Source organism: Sinocyclocheilus anshuiensis, unplaced genomic scaffold (genome assembly GCF_001515605.1).
Source record: "Sinocyclocheilus anshuiensis isolate Anshui unplaced genomic scaffold, SAMN03320099.WGS_v1.1 scaffold3220, whole genome shotgun sequence".
NCBI lineage: Eukaryota > Metazoa > Chordata > Actinopteri > Cypriniformes > Cyprinidae > Sinocyclocheilus > Sinocyclocheilus anshuiensis.
The window spans coordinates 131,134-142,269 of record NW_015548710.1 but is presented as its reverse complement, the minus strand read 5'-3'; the positions used below and the strand labels follow the sequence as shown (position 1 = coordinate 142,269).

Here is an 11,136-nt window from a genome sequence, read left to right as displayed (position 1 = left end):
GTCTAAAAACCAAATTTTCCCTAGTCTTTCCGAAACTCGCCGACACCACATGGTTGATACTTTTTCTTTTGCTGAATAATACATTTGCCATGACCCACAAAATAGAGACATAGCCTACAGTAAGACGAGCTTACATAGCAGAGTCAGTAATGGAGAACATCATCCTTCTCATTACAATAATTGGACCATGAGGAAGAGGAATGATCAAGTGCTGAGAATATAACCTACAGAAACACAATGATGGATTACAGACAAAAAAGAAAGCTGTCTTTTCTTACTATTGGATTAATATTTCTTTTGAGTGGCGTGGAATATGGTACGTATATTTGACTAGTTCTTTTCTTTTCTTTTCTTTTCTCTTCTTTTCTTTTCTTTTCTTTTCTTTTCTCCCTAATACAAAAAAAAAAATCCATGCAGCAAGATTGCTTGTTTGAATCGATAGTGCTTAATATCCTCAAGAAAGCCTTAAACTCTATTAATGTGTAAATGGTGAATGTATTGATTGAATTTTGCACATCTACTGTTTAAATCGTCTTCTATCTCTCTCCCAGCTGTTATTCTGCCCACTATATGGAGATATCTGCAGTTATTAGAGGCACCACCTTATTTTCTTGGCTTGGGTCTATCTGCGTTCAGCTTCAGTGGGCTGGTGTCTGGTCCAGTATTTGGTCACTGGTCAGACAAGACCAGAGCTACAAAGACCATCATCCTCTTCTCCAATGTGTTTGAAATTGTGGGTCAGTACTGAAGAATGGAGATGTATAATGTGATTTGGGTTTTGAAATAGATCAAAAATCCCTCGTTCTTGTGCAGTTATGATCTCTTTGACTTGCTCATTGCAACACACTTGCCTTATAGGAAACTTCATGTATTTTATGGGATATTCAAAATGGCTTCTTCTGTCCAGCCGACTTGTTGCAGGTGAGGATATTTTGAAGTTGCACTGTTCTGTTAGTCTCAGAAAGTTGCGTTTGTTTGTGAACTTCCCTGCTCCTGTGGTGCAAAGCATCAACATTAATGTAATTTGAGACATCAAACAGATGCTAACAGAGAGATCTGTTGTTTGATTAATGATTCTCATTAGATTGTAATTAGTGCAGTGTTGAATCATCCTGACCAGACACAATAACTTGTTTAGATGTATGAATCTATTATGTATAATAAAGTATAAAATATATACTATAAAATAAATATACACACGCAATTGCAATCAAAAATATTCAACCCCCCTAGATACTGTAATAATTTACAAATGTAATAGTTGCATCTATAACAGTTTGGTATTTTATTAAAACTGGTAATGTCAATATATAATGTAATATTTTTGAGTAATAAGATTTGTATTATTATTTTTTTGTTGGTAATATTCAACCCCTATTCAACATTGGTTTAAAAAGCCACTTATTTGTATGGTAGGGAACAAAATTGTGTGAAAACACAATAAAACCATTGGAAACTCTATAACAAAACTTAACTGGCTTGGGTTGTTACACATACATAAAGTAGCAGATAGGCCAAGTCAAAGGAGCTCTCAAAAAAGCTCATGAACTGACTTATTGCAAAGATGGCATCCACAGTACCACACTTAAATTCACTGCAGACTGCATGGCTAGGTGCTTGATTTAATACACTTGTGGCAGTGGGTTTGATTGAAACACCTGAATTCAATAATTAAGAGGTGTGTCACAATATTTTTGTCCATATCTGTGTGTGCGTCTAAGATACTGTATGCTGATGCTGCATGAATAGCCATGCATAATTCCTGTAGCAGAGACAGGTGGAGCTGGGGGAGGTGAAGGGTTCTGCTGTGCAGGACCAGCTTACATCAAACACTGAACCAGACTATCATTGGCAGAGGCCTTTCAGCTCACACACACACGCACGCACGCACGCACGCACGCACGCACGCACGCACACACACACACACACACACATATTTGTTTTTGTGAATTGTGGGGACATTCCATTGGCAAAATAGTTTTTATACTGTACAAATTGTATGTGCTATTGCCCTACACCAACCCTACACCTAACCCTACCCCTTGCAGGAAATTTTGTGTATTTTTCCTTTCTCAAAAAACTCACTCTGTATGATTTATACGCGTTTTGAAAAATGGGGACATGGGGTAATGTCCTCATAAGTCACCTTCTCCTTGTAATACCTATGTCATACCCATGTCATTATACAAATTTGTGTCCTCATAAATCACAAAAACGCACACACACACACACACACACACACACACCATTTAATAAGTTACATATAATATTATGTATTTTGACAGATTCAGAATTGGGAGAAAAATTAAGTGGGAAAAAATATGTATGTAAAAAAGTATGTAAATAAAAATGCATTCATTTTCTGTATGCAAAATATAATTTCTATACATTTTTATGTAAATAATAAATAAATAAATAAATAAAAACTATCTATATTTCCATGAATGCTGAGTACATCACATATTAACTACTTCATCCATCCATCAGGTATTGGAGCAGGAGCGGGTTCCTCGATTTTTGGGTTTCTCACACGCACTACTCTCCCTGATGAGCGAGCTAGAGTCTTTGCTGATGTCATGGCATGCCGTCAGGCTGGACTTCTGATCGGTGAGTCAGTGTTCTACGACATAATAAGTGGCAAAAGTACTTTCTTCCATTTAATATTTAGCCAATGTGCATTTTTACTTTCAGGTCCTGCTTTCAATATCTTTCTAAGGTTGTGTGATTTCAAACTGGGTCCATTTGTAGTAAATAAGTACACCTCACCTGGGGTAAGTCTGTTTTGGCTCATCTCTTATTAATTTACTTGAATTCTCAAACACATTATGTTGCACATAATGAGTGATACAGCTTGGAAACACTGCACATTTTGGATGTCTCCTTAATGTAACAGACCTGATTCAGATCATAAGTAGAGTTGGTATTATTAGGGGGTGGGTGGGGGGTGGCTAATATGATTTAATGGTCCTTGGCAAACATGAACTAACAATGAAAAGTTGGTAACAAAGACTAATCAATACTGTAATAATGTATTACTTAGTTATTGTGAGTTAATGCATTAACTAATGTTAACTAATGAGACTTTATTGTAATGTGTTACAAATTAAATAATTACAAATTAAATTAAAAACACAGGAAGCTAACAAGAATTTAAAACATCTAAAACATGACACAGACATGTTCTTTGTGAGATTAACCAGTAAGTTATTTATTTATTTATTGTTTGTTTGTTTATAATTTTTAAGCCCTTTTATGTAAGTTAGCCTGTTTTTTAAAGCTTGCTGTCCTATGCAGCTCTTCATGTGCGGGATGTGGGTGCTTATGCAGTTTGCAGTAATGGTTCTGTACTGGGACATCCCACCACTGGACTCCTTCCCTGAGCAGCACATGCCCCTCAGAGAGGTCAGAGGTGAAGAAGATGAGCCCCTCATGAGTCTAGAGGATGAACACATGGCTGCAGCAGAGGACTCGTATGGCTCCGTCAGTCCAGAACAGACAGAGACCCAGCTCTCATCTGAACTCCCACCTTCTCCTCCAGATTCCCCCTCTCTAGACACCGCTGACCCCTTTGAAAACTTCAGTGCCAGTCAAGGTGAAGCCCAGAGTTTATTGTCTAATGACAAAAGTGCTGTGTGTGTGTGTGTGTGTGTGTGTGTGTATTTGGCAGAGAATTTTGAGTTGGTGTGGCATTGATTCCTTCTCTGTTGTATCCGAGGTGCTAATCTGAGAGAGTAGTGGCCTGAAAAAGCTTTATTGATCAACTCATTCTGTCTTTTGGTCTATGATTGCAGTGTGTGTGTGTGTGTGTGTGCATGTGGTAGATATCTCCATTATACTCAATCCTGTCTTGGCAGCTTTGAAATGCCTGAGATCTACAGCATTCTCTCTCTTTCTCTCTGTAGAGTTTCTGAGGGAAGAGGTGGTGGTTCTCCTCACCGCTCAGTTCATCACTCTCTTCAATCAGACAGCACTCGAGGTAAAAGTCATCATCAGCCTCATGAAACTACTTTTTTCAAAGTGGCACCAGTAGCAGTGCTGGTTCACTTGTTGTCAGATGAACAAAGGGGAATAGCAACAAAGGCTTAACAAAGCCAACCTGCTGATCTACTATAAGCTTCTTCTTCTGAAACCAAAATATATTAGGCCACATTAGAGCTTTCAAGCCATGACTACCAAACTCAGCACAGACTTTCAGAATATTCTGACTTGGTATGCTGTAATGGATCCCACTTATGGAACCATTAGCAAAGCCTAGCTACTAGCTTAGGAAATGGTAGCAATATGCTGAAACATGCTAAAACATGCTAGCAACACACATCATGTTAAAACATACTAGCAGTGTGCTAAAATATGTTAGAAATGTGCTAGCAACATGTTAAAAATGTTAGCAGTGTGATAAAACATGCTATACCAGTGTGTTAACAATATGCTTTTAAGATTTTAAAACTAGCAATGTGCTAAAACATACCAACATAATCCGAAATGTAAACCAAATGCTGACTAGCAACATGATAAAACATGCTATAACAAGCTTGCAGTGTGCTAACATCATGTTAAAAAATACTAACAGCATGGAAGCAAAATATGGAACATTAACATGCTGGCAACAGGTTAAAACATGCTAGCAACTGCTAAAATATGTTAGAAATGTGTTAGCATGTTGAAACATGACAGCAGTGTGCTTAAATGTGTTAAGAATATGTTAGCAATAGGCTACCAAAATGCTAAAATCTGCTAGCAACAAAATATGATAGCAGCGTGCTAGCATGTTAAACACACTAAAAGAATGCAAGCAATTGATACCAATGTTATCAACATCAATATGCTAAAAAATGTGCTATCCAGATGTTAAAATGGTATCAGAGTGTTAAAGGTGAAGGCGATTTCTGAGAAACACTACCCAAAAGTGTGAAAAACACCCTACCCAAAAGGATCCACAAACATGCTATGCAAAACAGGTAACTCCCCCATCATGAGTGGACACGCCCAGGGGTGCAACTGCACATTTGCCTGAGGGGTATGCAAGATCAGTGTGGGCGCCCCCATATTCTAGCCCCTAACACTAACCTTCACAGAAAAATGTCTGTAAGTCAGTAACCAAAAGCCCAATAACTAGCTTGTGCATGGAAGGATACAAACACATCAAGAGTGAAAAAAAGTGCGAACCCCCTCCCCATTTTCAATACCACAGCAAAAAATTTATAAAAAATAAAGAAATAAAATTTTGGAGGGATTTAAGGTACTTTTTTATTTTGCCTCAAAATCATTCATATTTTTATTTATTTTTTATATATAAAAAAATAAATGTATTCTCATGCAACGTTTCGGTCCAATGACCTTCATCAGGTAAGGTCATTGGACCAAAACGTTGTATGTGAATACATTTATTTTTTATATATTTGCAAGTGAGGATAATGTGCAGGATTTATTTTTCTTCTTTTAGTTGGACCTGTTTTTGTTTTTTTTCCCTATGCACATATTGATTGCCTTCAGGTGTGCGAGGGCAATTGTTGATTGTTTATATATTTTTATATAAAATGAGAACATTATATGTAAAATTAACTTTAAAGAACTTCTGCATTTTTTTTTTCATTTTTCTTACAGAGATAATTCATAGAAAATTTGCCATTTTTAAGTGGAAGATGTCTGCCACCCGGTGGAAAACAAACACAATTAAAATGAAAATGTCATGATATTCCCACTATGACCAGTAGATGGCAGCAGAGGATCATTTATTATCTCATTTAACATTTCCACTCCGTAATATAGTTCTTTTCACGTTTTGCTTTTGGATTTATATTTTAGACAATTTAAATCACTTCACTTTTTTTGTCAAAGTTCAGCATTGTTTTGTCCTGAAGACTGAAGTAGCAAGAGTTAAAAAGAAAAAAAACTCATGGGATCTATGCGAATCACACAAATGGCCTATTTTGAATTCAAAATGCCAATTTTTGTCAAAAGCTGTCTAGTTTGCATCCTTGTTAACAATCTTCTCAGTTTCTCTCAAATGTAAATAAAACGCCCATTTACTAATATATTGTGACTTTTTTACTTTTTGGGCAATAGAGAAATGAAAATATACTGTTAACTACCAATCTCTGTTAGTTCATTTGAACATGATTTTTTAACAACGAAGCTTTTGATTATTTATACAATTTTATTAAAGAAGATTTTCACAAATTGATTTTGGCAAAATGGCGCCCCCTCCGTGCTGCGCTCCTATGCACTGCATATACTGCATACCCCATTTTTGCACCACTGGACACGCCCCTTACTGGTGATAGGCTAGAAGTGTGTTTTGGTGTTCAGTCCGTTCCACTTTCAACAGTGTTTCTAAGAAATTGCTTACTGCACCTTTAACATCATGCTGGCACAATTTTAAAACATGCAACATGTTAAAACATGTTAGCAGTTAGCTAAAACATGGCAACAGTAAGCTAGCAATATGCTAAACAAATAAGGTTCAAATGTGTGAAATATGAAGTTTTACAGGGGACATCGGATGAAATTTTCACTTTTGTAGCTTTTTTTTTTTTTGCATTTAGTTAGGTTTCTGGCTACCAGCTCTGAAAAGCTGAAAAGAAAACGCGCAGCAAGCTCGTTATGGGCTGTCTGAGTCTCAAACTGTGTCATCCAGTGAGCTGTTTCAATTTGCAGCTGGTTTCTGCGTAGATAGCTGGCTATTTGAATAAGACCACCTCCGAGAAATATACGGAGTCCGCCCCATGGAAGAGAGGGGTGGGGTGAGCAGTAGCTCATTAACATTTAAAGACACATGCACCGAAATTTAGCTGTTTTTGACAAGGTAAAAAGGGTGTTGTTTTACATGAACATTGAGGAATTTTAACCAAAATATGTTTTCATGAAAACCCTAAAAAACAATCATACCAACTTGTGGAAAATTGGCATCTGATATCTTTTTAAAAAATAATTTTGAGCTGTTTGCAGTATTTAAAAGCAAAAAATGTGAAGCTTATAATTATAAAAAAAAAAAACACTAAATTAAATGTATTGTTAAATGTGTGTATTACTTCTACTGTAAAGCTGTTTAAATAAGAGCACAGTACATAATAATAATAATAATAATAATAATAATAAATAAAACATATTTTGGATTGTGTTATTTTGGATTCAAAGTTGCATTCAAAATGTGCTTTGAATATGCACTCATCTGAGCTACTAAATAATGTCTGTCCAATTATGATTGATTAGTAGGGACTTCTAAATCTAATCTAATCTAATCTAATCTAATCTAATCTAATCTAATTTAATCTAAGATTTTATTTAATATAATCAGGTATTTGAAATTGACACACATTTACCTTCCAGTTTCCTGACCTAGATATGACAAACTGGTTATAGAGTTCCAAATGTTCCTTTTCATTATCTTTTATCAGATATATCATGCCTAGTTTTATTATTTCACACTAAATCAAATTTCTATACGAAAGATCATATGCTACATATATTATAATCTTGCATTTACTTTACACTGCCTCAGGAAAATATGAGTGATGCTTACTCATGTAAAACCTGCTATTAGTTGTTCTGAGCTGTTTTAAGCTTGTTGCTATGTGGTTTCTAGGGTGTTCTGAATAGTTAATGTCTGTGTTCTCTCATCTCCAGACCATGGTGACCCCTCTGACGCAGAAGTACTTTGGCTTCGGTGAGCTGGGGAACAGTGTGATGTACAGCCTGTGTGGGGTGGAGGTAATTGCAGGTTTCTTCCTGGTGCGCTGGCTGAGCCGTGTGCTGGAGGACCGGGTGGTGCTGGCAGTGGGGCTGCTCATCTGCAGCGGGGCTTGTGTCTGGTGCCTCATCTTCCTGGCCAATCCACAGGGTGTGTGTATGTGTGTGTGCGTGTGTGTGTGGCAGATGTCCAGAGAATCTGGCATACACCTGGGCATGGACAGACACAATATGCCTGCTCAGTTTGGTGCCAACTCAATGATATGCATTATTAGTTTGGAACTGCTTTAAATCTATCTATCTATCTATCTATCTATCTATCTATCTATCATCGTCTGTGATATTCTCGCTTTCATTCTCGATTCGATATGTCTTTTGTTTAGGTGGTTTTGCATTCGAGTTGACTGAGTTCATCATCGGAGTGTTCCTGCAGTTACTGGGACTTCCTTTTGTTGCCGTTTCTCAGGTGTCCCTCTTTTCTAAGGTTACAGCTGAGAAAACACAAGGTGAGAAACAAAGAGAAGTCCACTGAGAATACGAAAAGAGACAGAAGAAAAAGATAGATGAGATCTTGAGTAAACATGTAACACTCATGTTTGTATAAGTGTCACTTATTGTCAAAGTTTAGATATTCAAAACTATGTGCTGATTCTAATGACTTTGTGTTGTGTGTGTATATATGTATGTATGTATGTGTGTGTGTGTGTGTGTGTCCACAGGCTTTAGTCAGGGTGTACGGCGTTCAGTCGGGGGTCTTGCCACCATTCTCGGTCCCCTGTGGGCAGGGGGTCTAATAGGAAATCTATATGTGATGCTGGGTATGATGATGCTCCTACTGACCCTCATCATGGTGTGTAGACTCATTATGACTGATTCTGAAAATCATTAGAGATTTCCCTTAGTATGTCATCATAACCACATTTACCAGCTCAATTATAGTTACATTTATTGCTTTGTGCAAACAGTTACTATTATAGATCCAGTCAACTGAAAAAAAAAAAAAACTCTATTAAAAGAGATTGTAGGGTCATTAGAGTCTGTGGCCTTTTTATTTCAAAAAGGTGATTTAGAAATAAGTAAAAATGTTAGATTTTAAACATTTGATCAGACAGTGAATACTTTCAAGTGTTAACAAATTGTATTGCGCTATCTCAAGCAACTTTATAATAATAACAACATAAGTTGTTGTGCTACTTCGAAAAAGTAACAGGGTTGACAGTAACAAGGTTGAGAGTTTTTTGTAGTAATTTCTAGCCTTGTGCCCAAGCTCCTGACACTTCAAGGAGCTTAGTATAAAAATTCAATGTTGAAATTCTCATGAATGTCCATATTAGATTACTTATTTTTATATTTATATTTATTTTTTATTAGTAATTATTTACTATACAAAATCATAGTAACAGGGGCGACAATTCAAGATGGTTCCCTTTTGACAAACCTAAAAAAAAATGAACACATAAGGAAAAAGAAAATGAACGTGTCCATGGCAGAATTATTTGTAGATTTTCTTTTAAAATAGTGCAATATTTTTTATAAAAGATTGTTATGATGGCAACAGGGTTAACAACTTGAAATCCTTTTAATGATATGTAAACCAAAAAAGAAAATAATATCTAAAATCCATATATGTTCTGTATATATATATATATATATATATATATATTAAGGAAATAAGCAACAGGGTTAACAACTTGAAATCCTTTTAATGATATGTAAACCAAAAAAGAAAATAATATCTAAAATCCATATATGTTCTGTATATATATATATATATATATATATATATATTAAGGAAATAAAACAATGAAATAAAATAAAATTACAGAATTTTTAAATATCTAAAAAATGTCTATGTCATTTGTAAAATGACCCTTTAACACTGAGACTAATGGTGATTGTTCTGGTCAGATCATGATGGTGTTGTCCTATGAGAAGCTGGTGGAGCCGCCCAGGGTGGAGCATGCAGAGGACTCAGAGAACGGAGGATAGACGCCACCCTTCACTACACTGGATACAGGTGAGACAGTGGGCTTACATTGTTTATTGGGTAATTGTGTGACTCAATGGAACTGAAAAAAACAAAACAACAATTGGTCAAAAAAGAACAGGTAGTTGCACACCAAACTCACTCCATTGGCTGAGTCCAGCTGGTCGTGATTTAGCATGATCCCATTTGCCCTTGCTGGGTAGGTGTCATAACTACAACATCTTACAATATTTTGCATCAGTTCCCAAAGTGTTTGGATGACTCTTAAAAGCATGACATGTATTTATATTTTTAACTGTCTCTTGCCTTTTACATCAGTTTAGGATAGTTGCTTGCTAGTAAAGGAGTTGGGATGGTGTGAGTTTGTGATGCCATCAGCAAATAATCATCATCATGATGATGTCATTTTCCTGTGTCTACAGAGTCATTTATGGCTCATATTATTGGCTCACAAAAAACTGGTGGCCATGATGCGTACGAGCAAAGATTGCAGATTTTAAATGGCATATTTCTGTGGGTTCTTGCGCAAGTTAATAACCTTCTATCGAGACTGTATAGCAATGCTAACAGATCATTCTTCAAATCACAGAGCTCCTGGACTGAGCTAATGTTGCTCTGTCATCCTAGTAAGAAAGGTCAAACATTCAGAGCAATATTTTGATAGTGCCACAGCATTTGCCATCAATGTCTGTCTTACAGTTGTCTCTGCATATTACACTTGTATAATAGAACCCTTATGAAAAACTAGAGTGCATAATTGTATTGAATGTGCACTTGTAGTGTGCTGAAGTGTACTTCTTTTTCACAAGGGAAACTATTTTGACATGGAAACAATACACATTTCATCTTTAAAGAAAAAAAAATGTGTTTATATGCAGTTTTATTGTGTACAATCTGTATTAGGGTGACATATTGTCGTTTGAACACAGACAGAAAATCCACTCATAACTTTTATTTTGTCTGTGCTGAGTTAAACTGTCACAGACTCCAGCCATGCAGCCTTAAACCACAATATAGAAACTGCTCAGAATGGAAAACAACACTAAATATGGTGCTAAAAGCAAAGAAGTGGGCCATTGAATAATAATCCGCTAGCGACAGTCAACATTATGACACACAATCACACTCTCTGCAGTATGACAAAAGCTGTCATTGGTAAATGTATCTATCTGTGTGATTTTCATATTTCAGCACAGAGCAAGAGCCCCTCTCTCTGCGGTCTGTCTGCCAAAGTTTAGCGCTTGTGTGGGGCTGTACAGAGCAGATGCTGAAACAGTGGGAGATAAGAGGCCCTGCCAGTGCTAGCAGACCGCGAACAGCGAGAAGGGCACACACACACACACACACACACACACACACACACACACACACACACACACACACACGCTGTGCAAAACTCCGCATTTGAACAGTCAATAGCAAATACTTAAACTAATAACAAAACAGTAGCTGATTCAGAA

General features: G+C 36.5%; 1 protein-coding gene across 1 annotated transcript; it reads left to right on the top strand.

The window, feature by feature from the left end:
* Positions 1-240: 240 nt before the first annotated feature.
* Positions 241-11,039, top strand: LOC107656858 (major facilitator superfamily domain-containing protein 8-like). The gene is made up of 12 exons (XM_016444807.1): positions 241-316; positions 552-737; positions 859-921; positions 2,488-2,607; positions 2,692-2,771; positions 3,295-3,592; positions 3,903-3,976; positions 7,627-7,840; positions 8,073-8,195; positions 8,409-8,539; positions 9,598-9,706; positions 10,868-11,039. The coding sequence occupies exons 1-11, from the start codon at positions 241-243 to the stop codon at positions 9,676-9,678; spliced, it is 1,446 nt and encodes a 481-aa protein (XP_016300293.1). The 3' UTR covers positions 9,679-9,706; positions 10,868-11,039.
* Positions 11,040-11,136: the final 97 nt, after the last annotated feature.